Source organism: Theobroma cacao, chromosome 7 (genome assembly GCF_053813885.1).
Source record: "Theobroma cacao isolate CCN51 chromosome 7, ASM5381388v1, whole genome shotgun sequence".
NCBI lineage: Eukaryota > Viridiplantae > Streptophyta > Magnoliopsida > Malvales > Malvaceae > Theobroma > Theobroma cacao.
The window spans coordinates 3,671,742-3,686,102 of NC_142645.1; the positions used below are offsets into that span (position 1 = coordinate 3,671,742).

The 14,361-nt window shown below is 33.2% G+C and overlaps 1 protein-coding gene and 1 pseudogene across 7 annotated transcripts; both read right to left on the minus strand.

The window, feature by feature from the left end:
- Window positions 1-473: 473 nt before the first annotated feature.
- On the minus strand, window positions 474-7,424 carry LOC148761461 (putative disease resistance protein At4g10780; annotated as a pseudogene).
- Window positions 6,904-14,105, minus strand: LOC18593747 (putative disease resistance protein At4g27220). 7 transcript variants are annotated; one of them, XM_088807964.1, is made up of 7 exons: window positions 13,921-14,105; window positions 13,434-13,520; window positions 13,066-13,170; window positions 8,258-11,253; window positions 7,935-8,079; window positions 7,645-7,763; window positions 6,904-7,435 (listed from the first exon to the last, which is right to left on the minus strand). In XM_088807964.1, the coding sequence occupies exon 4, from the start codon at window positions 11,239-11,241 to the stop codon at window positions 8,281-8,283; it is 2,961 nt and encodes a 986-aa protein (XP_088664090.1). In that variant the 5' UTR covers window positions 11,242-11,253; window positions 13,066-13,170; window positions 13,434-13,520; window positions 13,921-14,105; the 3' UTR covers window positions 6,904-7,435; window positions 7,645-7,763; window positions 7,935-8,079; window positions 8,258-8,280. The 7 variants fall into 7 exon arrangements, with proteins under 7 accessions (XP_088664090.1, XP_088664091.1, XP_088664093.1 ...); XM_088807965.1 differs by having other exon boundaries at window positions 6,904-7,215; window positions 7,302-7,435; window positions 7,645-8,079; XM_088807967.1 differs by having other exon boundaries at window positions 7,645-8,079; window positions 13,434-13,517.
- Between the last annotated feature and the right edge of the window lie 256 nt (window positions 14,106-14,361).

The window sequence follows — 14,361 nt, forward strand, 5'->3', positions numbered from 1 at the left end:
GAAACTGCTTCAAAATAATTCTTTTCAAATAGTCCTCTAAAGATGCTGCTGCACACACAACGGAATAATGTGGATGCAGCTTATCACTTCTGATAGAGCAGAGGACTCCCCTAAGAATGTATCATCCGCTAGTTCAAAAGGTCTTTACTCTTTCCACAATCTCCATTCCTGAAGCATATAGAAACCATTTTGCCATTTATCAGTTCGAAACTTAATTTGTTAAATGATAATATATTTCATAACACTTACACGTCCAACACTTTTGTCTGGTTGATAAAACTCTGTATTCTTCTTTCCACGTATTATCTTCAGCAATAATATATCAAAGCCAGAGACACTACCCATCAACAAGCGGATTAAATTATCCTTTTGTTTTGGTCTGATTGTTTAGGTGCGCAATCTTTCAAGAAGTGGAATTTTTTCTGTCACTACTAAAATTAAGATAAAAAAAACTATGTTTTGACCAAAAAAAACTATGTTTTGACTAAAATTAAATCTGCAGGAATCGCAACTCCACCACTGCAAATGCTTTTCAATTTTGGTAAGTAGATCAATCGTAATGATTTTAATTTGGGAAGAATGAATGTTGTTCCTACTCCTTTGCGATTTTCTTCTTCTTCTTATGCTACTATTACCTCCATTTCTTTACAATCTTCAACTTTAATTTCCTCTAAGTTTTGGAAACCTTGCAACAACTCAACTGGGAACAACTTCTTCATCTTCCAACACAAATCCAGATGCAATTATTTAAGAGAAGAGAAGATGGCAGGTGGCGTTGGAGGAGGAGAGGTAGATCCAAATTCAAGCGCTACTCCTACTCTCACAAGTTCATGCAAGTTCCACAATGACTCAAGGAATAGCTTATTAATGTCATCAAGTGTGTTGCAAGGCGACAATGACAAGTCAACCACACACTCCAACCCTTTACACTCCTTAATTAGACATATCTTCAAGTCAGTTGCCTTACAGAACAAAGGAATATTGCTTAATCATTACACTTCCCAATACGTAAAGTATGAAGGCCATTTGGGACTAGTATATCTTCTCTTTTCTCCATCTCACAATTCATGAATGTTATTTGCTTTTCAAGTTTGTCTAAATTTTGGACGGGGAGACTATGTAAAACCTCAGATGATCCTACTTCGAGATAGAGATTTGTAGGCCATTTACCTTGTATAGACTTTGCATATTTCTCAAACTCTTGCAAGTCACAAAATGAACATGAAATAATCTCAAGCTTCCTCAATTTGCCTACTTCTTCTCCCATTACATGCGGCCTTACTATCAAGCATTGGAGATGAGACATCATTGGTAATATTCCTACAGGTTGCTTCTTTAGATTAGGTGACCATAGAGGAAGATATCTGAGGTTTTCTAACTTTTTTATACCATGAGGAGCCTTTTCAATTCTCCGTATAAAAAAGGTCCAACTTTCTCAAAGCTTTGTTAAGGAAGGCACATATTCTAACAGGTAACAGCAAAAAAGTATCAATTCATTGAGATTTTCAAGTTACAGATGGAATTGGGTAGATCCATAATCTGAGTATGAGAAAGATCTAAAACTTTTAGGTTAGACATGTGCTTCAAGAAAGATTCTGGAATCCTTCTTAAGCCACAATTTTGGAATATCAAAGTTGACAAACAAGGACATTCAGGTGACATGTGAGGAGGGATTTCTATTAATTTTGAATCGTCCAATATCAAGGAAACCTTCTCAACACTCATTGTCCATTCCTGCTTAATTGGTAGTTCCTTCAATTGCATGTACTGATGACCACTACTTTTAATATACAATGCTATGTCTCTCAAAACATCATGCATCTTAACTTCTTCCATATAATCATTTGCAGCCCTCTCTAACAAGCAATTATTTTCAAGCTTATCTAAAATGCTATGGCCTCTGTCATACATTGCTTGTCTGGTCCCTAAGCTGTCAAGGAGTCCCTCATCTATCCATTTCAATTAAGTTTGCTTTCCTAATTCTAAAATCTTCAGGATACAAGGAGCAATATAAGAAACAATTTTGGATTTCTAGATTTCCCAAACGGTCATAACTGAACTTTATACCCTCAAATATTTTGATGTCCGATCCTTTCACACTTTTCACCCACTCCTCTAATTCATTTAGTGAATTCCTCCACTCACAAATATCATCTACTTCTACCCCCTTCATGCTACTGGCCATTGTCATAATGCTAAGTGGTAAACCGCCACATTACTCAGCAATTTTGTTGACAATATCTTTTAAATGTTGATCTTGTATAACACTATACCCTAGACGATCTAAGAATAAATTCATGGACTCTTTTTTTGAAAGCAGTTGCACTTTGTCCACCTCACAACCCATAGATTTACAGACCTTAATTGATCTACTAGTGAGAACTACTTTCCTCTCTATACTTAATGTTGGTTCTAGGATTCCCACATTCAATAGAGAAAACTATTTCCAAACATCATATAAGATCAACACATATCTCTTTTTCTCTAAAATATCTTTTAATGTTGCTGCTCGTTGCAATTCATCTTTTGGAAGAGATTGGTTAAAAAAATTTGCAATATCTTGTTGCAATTTGAAAATATTCTATTCTTTTGATACGGTGACCCATATCACTTTATCAAATTGATTATCCTTCAACAATTGATTATTGATATGCTTCATGTTTGTAGTTTTCCCTATGCCACCCATTCCACATACTCCAATCATTCCAACCTCATCACCCATCAGATACTTTGAAATTTGCTCTTTCACATCGATTTCACCCTCTAGATTTGGTTGCTAATATCATCCCAGCGGTTAAAGGCCCATCAACCGCCACACCATCAGGGAAACAACCTTGTTGGTAAATTTCCATTACTTCATCAATCTTTCCACAAAGAAATTTTCCTAGATGGCCACGTAATAAGTATGAAACAGCATAGAACTTCTTTTCACTTTCTTCCATTTCAGTCTTTACCCTTTGTACATCTTTAAACTAGTTCTCCACTTCTTTCTTCACCTCTTTTCCGCGATGAAGTTCCACATCCTTAATGGATTTGACATCTTGCTCTCAAGATTTCAAAGCATCCAATTTCCTTCGAAGCTCATTCATATATTCAGCAAAGTTTCGATGATGATCTATGTATCTATAGGTTATATCCCAAAAATACTTCATCACTTCATAAATTAGCCCAATAAAGTCCACATAAGCTACACCCTGTAATTTAAAATACCAACTTATATTACATCTCCATATGATATAAGCTACTCCCAGTACTAAAATTCTATGTAATAATAAGTAGCCAATACACTACAAAAAAAATGTTACTAAATAATAAATTTTTAATTTCAAAATTGGAAGACTAAATTTACTATATTTGATTTTTTTATATAGTTTACACTTTTAATACGAATTCAAATGAGATTAGGCAAGAATTTGTAATTGTTAGCCTAAGTGAACATAGAATGACCATTTAATGTTAAAAATTCAAATTCAAAATGGATATTGTCCCCCAAAAATATATTTGCTAGCATAACTCAAATAAAAGGAAAACTTTATAATATTAAAATTTGCATTGATTTCACTGTTTTCTTTACCAATTGTTTCACATAGCGTTTATTACTAATAATATTTTTTGACAATGACTTCTAATTTGATTTTTTTTTTGTACTTATTACTTATTTAATTGTTCACATTCATAATTCAGAATTTACCTTAAATGGTTACTAACTTTACCTCTTAAAATATGAGATATCTTGGAATTAATGCTATAAATTGCAAATTTTACTTGCTTGGTATGTTTTTGTTAAAGATTATATATAGTTTCTTAGGCTATTCTCCACTCATATTTAGTTTCTATGTTTACCTAATCCAAATTTCCATCACCAAAAGTTTGATTTCTTCTTTTTGCAGACCTCTTGGAATTATTCAATTTTGTCTGTATATGTATTTTGACCTCATTGATTTATAATTATTTAGTAGTTATGTATTTCAACCTCTTTAATGAACTATTCAATTTCTTAATTTATTTTCTTTAATCAATTGTTTTACTGTATTTATATTAGTAGATTTTCATAAGAATCATGTAATCTTCTAAGACGTTATTCATTAACATGCATACTTCCAACTTAATTTTTTTTACATTCTACTTTATATTCCAAATTCTTAAAAATTATTATAAAATAAAATTATCACCTGTGCATTGCATGGGGATAAATCTAGTTTCGATAATAATAAACATCATCTTAGCCAATAATAATGATAATAATAAATATTAAAGGCCCAAGCAAATATTAATAGCCCTAAATATTTTCAATTGTGGATTAATAAAATCTAAACATAAGGAATATATATAGTGCATCTTTTTGATAATTGAAAAAACAAAGCTTGTGACAACAACAATATACCATAAAAAGACATTTAAGAAATGATAGAAAGAATAAATTGAGAGAATAGAATGATATTTAGGGTCCGTTTGTTTTGCAATAAATATTTTTCGGAAAACGTTTTTAGGACTTATGATTGTTTGATAGACGGAAAATTAATTTCAGATATAAATATTTTACGAGTCAACAGGGTTAACCATGGAAAATATCTTATGCGCTTGAATGGCGTAAGACATTTTCCAAAGAACAACAAAAACACTTTTATACTAAGTTTATGATTATAAATTTGATAAATATTAATATTTAACTTAAAATATTAAAAAATAAAAATATTAATATTTAACTTTAAAATAATTACTTTAAAATATTAATATTGAAATTATACAACACTATTAAAATTAAAAAAAATATTATTTTAATGAAACCAGTCAATACAATTAAATTTTTACTTATAAATGGAATAAATCTTATTAATAATTATAATAAAAAATATTTCAATGATCATTATTTGATGAATACACATTTATAATAGTTTTAAATCTTACTAATAATTATAATTAAAAATATTTCAATGATCGTCATTTAATGAATACATATTTATAAGCATAGATTAGGATATCTTACACAATTGATGAATATTTACATTTTTATAGTTATGATAAAAAAGTGATAAGATAATTTTTTTTTGAAAATTAGAGTTTATTTTTGTTATAGATATATGGTTAAATGCTTTGAGAAATATCATTATTGATTTTGTCCATTTTCATCTTCATTCTTAATTTTGATCTTAAATTAGTGAAAATCAAATATCAATATTGTTTTGTAATCAACTCCTATTTATTATTTTAACACCTAAATAACTGCACCATGATGAAAAATATATTTCATAAAATGATCCAAACAACTGAAAATGTTTTTGACAGTTTATCCAAAAAACAAAAAATATTAAATTTTCCTGTAAAACATTTTACATAGAAAAAATTTTCCTTTAGTAAGTCATTTTCCGATTACCAAACAGACCTTAAAGTACCTGATTCCCTTTTCAAATTATTTGGAAAGACCAAGAACAGAGGTTAAGTAGATGAACTGCAAATTAATCCCCTTGGCTCCTTGCGTTAAGTAGAAATTTTTGTGGAAAATAGCTGACATAGAAGAGGGAAAATCAGTAGTGTTGTAGAGGTGAAAATCTTATTTGCTAAAGTTTTTAGAATTATTCCTATTTTTAACTCACCATGATGAACTTTATATTATAAGGTTATAAGATTCTAAAGTTTAAAAATCATAATATAAATTAGTAGAGAGTTCAATTACCTGTCAAGTGAGGCAATGACGTGGTATTTCTCCTATCCTTAGAAGGTCTTGCTCAAATTTGTGGAAGAGGGGATGATTAATATCTCCTTCAAAAATTTGTCAGATCTTTCTCCTTGCAAAATCATTCTTAAGAAGAGAATGAATTATGAAGCAAATGACCTTATTAAAAGTAGGCAAGTCAATTCAATTAGTCAATGCAATTTGTAAAATTTCCTATGAGGTTTATATATTTGAATGGGTCAAAACAATAATATGACCAGTTATCCATTGGAAAATCTATATGCCAAATCTTAATACATCTTTCGTGAGAAGGCATAATGAATCATGGAGCAAAAAGACTTGACAGTGAGTATAAATCAATGCAGCAAGTCATCGCTGAGGTTTCCAGCCAACTTCCTGGAAATTGAAGGAAATGTGAATGGAAGAAAATGTGGGAGTAAATTACAAGGACTGAATTTTACTTTTCAAGAGCTACAATTTGAGTCAAGTCATCTAGAGAGAATACTCTGTCTTCTGTGTGGTAGATATACTTTTAGCAATTCAATTTATATTTAAGAGGAGAATTAATCCAATCTGAAGAGTGAAAAAGTCTTGAATTAATAACTTGTTGCTGTTGTAGAGAGATGTAGTTGTAGAAGAAACTATGCATAGAAGGAACAAGTTTAGCCCTTGAAAAGAGCCTTGTGCCTGATAAGATAGGATGGCTCTTGATCTTTACACAAATGCAGCAGAGAACTTGTAAATGATGAGATTGCATGGAATTTGTATATCTTAATCATATGAAGCTTCAGTTTGGTCCTTCAATCTCTCTATCTATGAAATAAACACAAGGCATTGCATATGAACTATTCTATACATCTCATCTCTTCTTGGAGATAGAGAAAACCATCTTCAACTTGCTTTGAAATTTCCTTCCTTGGTACATGATGCTGTCATGTTAAGACCATTGAAAAATAGGATTTAACCTTGCAATCTATATTGACGTGAGGTTAACATAATTCTAATCCAGTATTGCAACTCCATTACTGTCAACTCAATCTGTAATTAATTTAAACATAAGGGAAAGTAAGTTAGATTCATTCGCATTGGCTTTCTCTGCCCTGCTTTTAGAAATTTCGTTGGTGAAGTTGGATAATGCTTCTTTCAGATAAAAGACTTGAAGATACCCCTTAATAAAAGGATTTAACAAATTCTAAATATAATTAGTTGAATCATATGCAGAAACTGAATTTGAATCTCAAAAAGAAGATTTTTCTTCTGATGAAAGCCTCTGTCAAGAACATATCCAGATGACATACAATTCAAGTGAATTTGGATAGTGCTTCTGCTGAAAGCCTTCGAACATTAGAACTACAGAAGACATACGATTCAAGTGACCAGACTCCAGATCAAATATGAACAAATCTTGTAAATTTGCATTTTCTCCGCTCCTTGTTATGCAACGACCAAGAGGCTTTACAGGATTACGCTGCTGAAGCTTGGCAATCAATTTCACATCATTTCATAGCACATACAATCCTTGTCAAGAACTCCTTCAAAGCCTATACACAGCAATTTGTCATCCATCTGATAATGTACCTTGAAAGGTTAAAAGTAAAGATTGCAAAAGGGTTTACCTTGTACATACGGCCGAATCCACCTTATCCAAGCTTCTTGTATATTGGTGACTTTAGCTATAGAGGATAGGTCAAACAAGTCGAACCTCTGTGTTTTCCTTATTGCCTACAACGTTCTGCTCAGCTTCTCCCATGGTTTCTTTCTCTGAAATAGAGGGAAATGTGCCTCCTTAACTGTACAGTTTTAATGATTTTTTTTTGGAAGATATAGTGATTTTTCAATGCTGTTTTTTTCTCTGTTTTTTCTCCACTGACAAATGATTGATACGCAATTTCTAGCAAACTATACCTTTCAAAAAATTTCAAGAAACAGAAGAGCTAAATATTATGGTTGACAAGACAAATGAGCTTTACCTTGTAGGTTTCTCCAGAGTTTGTAAAGGTAACAGTCAATTATCACCATCCCAGCAACAATGGCAAGGTCAATTCTGCTTTGAGATAACAGCCATCCTCTTCTTAGGCTCATCTTTAGCCTTTTCAGGTTCAGATTTGACACAGGAAAGTCAGTTAAACTTATTTTCAGAAAGTAAGACACAGAGTTAAAAAATGCTAATGACACATGAAAAAGCAAATGAATTAATGAGTTAAAATTAGGTGCAAATTTAATTTTGAAGCAGAAATTTGAATATAATGTACTCGCCCACCAGAAGGTTTCTGTCTGATATCAAATAATCAAATCACATGACTGAAAAGTTAGTGGTAGGGCCAAGAACTGAAGGTCCATGTTTTCCTTGAAGCTTTCGCCATGCCCTGATCAGATTCTTCAATGTTTTTCTCTTATCTAATGTTCTGCTCAACAAAAGAATAAAAAATAAAAAAATTTAAGACTAAATGTAAATGCATAGTAAACTTGCTGTCTAGTTGAGATGGTTTTAGAAGTTACTGAAGGCATAGTGAATGCTAAATTTTAATGAAAATCTGATAGCCCAATAACCATAGGCAAAAAACAACTTGTGAAAGGACCAACCTATCATTGCCATCATCAGCCTCTTACTCTTCATCCTCTTCTGAAGAAAATTCTAAAACAACTTGTGAAAGGACATCCTTAGCATCAGGATCATCAAATTCCACTAATTCCCACCATTTTCTTGGATGAACATAGCCATGCTCGAGAGGAGGAGGAGTTGGTTGCCCAGTTTCAAGCCGGGGTATGGAGAAAGGGATCTTCTTGAGCTTTAGACAATTTATTATTGAAAGAAATTGGAGAGAGTTTGCAGGAACCATAACTCCACTAGTACAAATGCTTTTCAGTTCCGGTAATTTGATCAGGTGCAAGGTCTGTAATTTGGGAAAAACATATGTTGTTACTTTAGGACCCCTTTCTTCTTCTTTGTGATTTTCTTCCTCTGCTTCTGATGCGATTATTTTCTCCATCTTCTCACAGCGATTAACTTCAATGTACTCTAAGTTTTGCAAGCCCCGCGACAGCTGAACTGAAAACAAATTCTTTATACTTGAACAACGAAACAAATGAAATTTCCTAAGAGAAGAGAAGATGGCAGGCGGTGCTGGAGTGTGAGATGTAGAGACAGCTGCTACTCTTCCTTTCACAAGTTCTTGCAAGTTGGACAAACATCGAAGACGTAGAACCTCAATGTTCTGCAATGAATTGCAAGATGATAACGACAAATCAACCATGCACTTTATTCCTTTACACCAACTAATAGTACATGTCTTCAACTCATTTGCTTTACGGAACAAAGAAATATTGCTCAAGCTTTTGAGATCATGACATGCCTCAACAGTCAGAGTCCTAACGCAATTTGGGAGCACCACAAGATCTTCTTTCCCTATCTCGCAATTAATAAAACATACCTTTTTGTCAACTTCGACATCCTCAAGATGAGAACACCAAGGATGGCTCCTGATGTTGCCCAAAGTAGGTGATCCAACTCCAAGCCAGTATTTGGAGGGCCCTTGACCCAATAAAGACTTGGCATATCTCTCAAAGTCTTGTATTTCACAAAAGAATCCTAGAAGAATCTCCAGCTTCCTTAGTTTGGCTACTTCCTCTCCTCTTCTATTCATCCAAGTTTTCAAGTATTGGAGATTAGAAAGCCTTGATAGAATTTCCGTTGGTAGTTCCTTTAGATTCCTTGAATATAAATCAAGATATGTGAGGCTTTCTAACATTTCTATACCACGAGGGACCTCCTCAATAATTGTATCAAAAAGATCCAACTTTCTCAAGGCTGTAAGCTTGGCTAATGAAGGCACGTATCTTAAACTGCTACACCTTCGAAGGACAAGTGCAGTTAGATTTTCCAAGTTAGAAATGGAATTGGGCAGATCATAAATGCCAGTATCCGAAAGACCTAGAACTTTTAGCCCATGCATGTGGTCAAAGAAAGATTCTGGAATTCTTTTGAGACTATGATTTTCTTGCAATAACAAGGTTGACAAATTAAGGCATTTCGGTGATATCTGAGGAACTTGTGATATGTAATTGTGAATCAAGGAAACCTTCTCAAGATTCTCTTTCCATTTATGCTCACTTGGTAACTCCATTAATTGCATACCAGCTTGAACCATAAAGTGATGACACCCTCTTATAATAGACAATGCCATGTCTCTTAGAACATCATGCACCTTCACTTCTTCCTTAACATTGTAAGTCATCACCCTCTCTAACAAGCAATTATTTACAAGCTTATTTAAAATAGCGCGACCTCTGTCTTGCATTGCCTGTCTAGTTTCTAATTCATCAATGAGATCCTCATCTATCCATTTTTCAATCAACTCTTCTTCCACAATGTGATAATCTTCAGGATACAAGGAACAATATAAGAAACAATTTTGAATTTTTGAATCTTTCAAACGATCATAACTGAATTTCATACGCTCAAATATTTCAATATCTAACCCTTTCACACTTTTAACCCTTTCACGTAATTCATTTAGTGCATTCCTCCACTCGCAAGTATCGTCCACTCCTCTCATGCTACTAGCTATAGTCACAATGGCAAGCGGTAAACCACCACATTTGTCAACAATAAGGTTTGCAATTTCCTTTACAGTTGGATGTTGTAGAACCCTATCCCCCACCAGATTCAAAAATAAGTTCAATGACACCTTCTGCGAAAGAGGCTGCACTTTAAACACCTTACAACCCATAGAATTACAAACCTCAATTGATCTACTAGTGATTATCACTTTGCTCCCATTATGTAATGTTGGTTCCGGGATTCCCACATCCAATAGAGAAAACCGTTCCCAAACATCATCTAAGATCAACACATATCTCTTTCTTTCCAAGACTTCCATTAATACAGTTGCCCATTGCAACTTATTTTCTGGAAGACAGCATTCTAAAGCACATGCAATATCTCCTTGTAATTTGACAGCATTGAATTCTCTAGATACGGTGACCCAAATCACTGCATCAAACTGATTTTCCTTCAACAATTGATTATTGATATGCTTCATGATGGTAGTTTTTCCCATTCCACCCATACCACATACTCCAATCATGCCAACCTCGTCACCGATTAAGTTTTCCCAAATTTGTTCCTTTACATCGATTTCACCTTCTAGTTTTGTTGTGAGAAATGTCACCCCGGTAGTTGGAGGCCCATCAATTGTTACACCCTCAGGGAAATTACCTCGTTGATAAATTTCCTTTGCTTCTTCAATCTTCTGGCAAACAAATTTCCCTAGGCGTGCACGTGAGAAGTATGAAACAACACGCAATTTCTCTTCCATCATTTGAAGTTCAATATTTATCCGTTCTAAATCTTCAAACCATTTCTCCACTTCTTTCTTCACCACTCTTCTGCAACGAATATCTGCTTCCTTTCTGAATTCAAGGTCTTGCTTTCGAATATTTAGATCATTCACTTTTCTTCTAAGATCATTCACATTTTCCTCAAGTTTCCGATGATGACTAATGGATCTATAGGCTGGACCCCCAAAGCACTTTACCACTTCGAAAATTGGCCCTAGAAGCTCCATATAAGCTACTCCCTGTAGTTTAAAAGCCAATATGTATATTACATCTCCATATAAGATACTGCTTGTACTACTATGTTATTAAATCTCAAACTTTTATCAATTCTTCTAAAGAAAAAAAAACAAAAGAAAAAATATTGCTTTTGAAAACTTTATTAAATACAAGAATCCATCATCTATGAGAATAGTGTTTATATTTCTAAGACTACTTATACGTTAATGGTTTTATATATAGTATATGTAGATGAATGTATACATGTTTGTGTTTATATATTTATATATAGTGTTCAACTTTCTCACTTAAGAACCATCACAAATTCTTTAAATCTGTCTGACCTGTGTTTTCGAGTCTTGATCATTAGAACATTAATAAAAGGAGGAATAAAAAAATGAGAAAACAATTTTCAATAATATTAAACATCAAGGACCCAAGCAACTTTCTCACTTAAGTTGTATCACTCTCTAACAGGTAATTATTTTCAAGCTTATTTAAAATGCCCTCTGTCATGCTTTGTTTGTCTGGTTTCTAAGCTGCCATGGAGCCTCTCATCTATCCAAGTTTCAATTAATTTCATTTTCTCAATTTCAAATTCTTCAGGAAATAAGGAACAATAATATAAGAAAAAATTTTAAATTTTGTATTTCTCAAGCAATCATAACTAAACTTCAAACAACCAAATATGTTGATGTTCACTCCTTTCACACTTGTCACCCACTCTTCGAATTCATTCAGTGCATACCTGCACTCACAATATCATCTACCCCTTTCATGCTACTGGCTATTACTGTCGCAAAGCAGTAAATCGCACATTGCTCAACAATTTTGTTGACAATGTCTTTTAAATTTCAATCTCGTACAACACCACGTGATCTAAGAATAAGTTCATGGACCACGTTTTTTAAAGTGATTTCACTTTGACAACCACACTATCCATAAATTTACAGACCTCAATTGATTTACTAGTGAGCACAACTTTCCTCCCCATACCTAATGTCGGTTTTGTGATTCCTACATCCAATAGAGAAAAAATTGTTTCTAAACATCATCTAAGATCAACTGTATTTGAAAATTAATGTTTCGGTTGATCAACTGATCAACATTTCGGTTTTGTGATTCATTGTTTCTACTTACTTCTTGATGCTAATCCTAGTGCTTGAAAGTTTAGTTCAACTGTATTTGGCACTTCTCCATTCCACCGAAGGGGCAATGTTTCCTAGGGCTCTCGCTCATATATAGATTCTTTACCTACCAAAGGCTTCCTTTCGTCCGAGGTGTTTAATTCAATGTTGAGCAACTTAGATGCCCTCGGTGCAGCCTTGTAGTGGAGACATTTGTTCTTTGTATTATCTTTCAGTATGTTGCTAGTAGTTGATGTATAATTCTCTTAGGCCATGTTTCGGATTGTTCTGCATTTTGTAAGCCAGGCTGGTTAGGTTCTGTTAGCACTCTTTGTGCACTCCCCTGTTTTTTTCATTTTCTGTTCTGCATCAGCAGTTCATTCCCAGCCTTGTACTTTAAAAAACCAACTTATATTTCATCTCCATATGATATAAGCTATACCTTGTACTAAAAAGCAAAAGAAAAATAAGTTTTGAAAACATTATTAGAAACAAGAAGTTTTTGTTTCCATCATCTAGGAGAACAATGTTTACATTTCTAACACTATTTATATCAAGCCAATGTGTATACTATTTATATATAGTACATAGTTCCCCCATAGAGAACCAACACAAATTCTTAAATATGTCTTGCCTACATATCTCAAAAAGATATTTAAGAAATAATTGCATGAATAAATTGAGAGGGTAGAATGACATTAAAAATACCAGGTTTCTTCTTCAAATTATGCGGAAAGATGAAGAACAGGGCTCAAGCAGTCCAAATTAATCCCCTTGGCTCCTTGCTAAGTACAAATTTGTTGTGGGAAATAGCTGACATAAAAGAGGGAAAATCAGTAGTGTTATAAAGGTGAAAAGCTTATTTGCTAAAGTTTTTGGAATTGTTCTTTTCCTTGCTCACTATAATTAATTTCAGCCTAATTAATAGAATAGACGCATGACAAAGAAAGAACCAAAATAATTTTGTGCAACTTGACTAATGATGATGAAATTATGTTACAAGATTATAAGATTCTAAAGAACATGAACCCAAAAGATTAAAAATCATAATACAAAGGAATACACAGTTCAATTACCTGGTTAAATGAGACAATGAATGGGTACGTCTCCTATCCTTAGAGGGTCTTGGTTATATTGGTGGAATGGAAGATTAATATCTCCTTCTAGAATTTGTCAAGAACAGAGCAAAATCAGATCTCTCTGCTGGCAAAATAATACTAATTGACGATGTGGAGCAACAAAACTTGTCACACGCCCTATATCTACTTTCTTAATAATACCAATTCTTGAATGCAAACTCAATATACTTCTGCTAAATCGAAATTTATATTTCAAAGGAGAATTAATCCAATTTAGAAAAGTCATGAATCATAATTCCTTGTTGCCGAAATAGGAAGAAAACTACGCACAACAAGTTCAGCACTTTTGTTCTTTTTTATAATTAAGAAACAAACATAACCCAAAAAGACATATGTTTAAGAAATCAATATTGCAAGAATAAAGGAGACGATAGAATGATTGCAAGGGCTAAAGCCATATATAGTAGGGGAAAGGATATGAAACCTGTTTCCTTCTTCAAATTATTTGGAAAGATGGAGCTGAACAGGTTCTGAGCCACAAACCTCTTGGAATTTTATGTGGAAAAGTAACTGACATGAAAGAAGGAGAATCAATAGTGTTATGATAAAGCTGAAACTCTTCACTTGTAGCCTATGGGTCTAGTTTCTACTCATTAATGGAGAGAATTATTGAATTAGGAAGCAAAAAAGAATATAAAGTCGGCAACTCAATGCAAACTCATGATAGGAGTTGCGAAGTCACTTTCCTTGAATTCAATAAAAAAACTGGCCACTTGTCCTCTCTATAATTCCAATATTGTCCTCACAAATTTCTTTATGTCTTAAGGAAAAGACCATAAATACGTAGAGATGTTAAAACAGTGTATCGGCTGAATAATCAAGCTACTGTTTACTGCAATGGAACCTTGACATGACATAATTACAC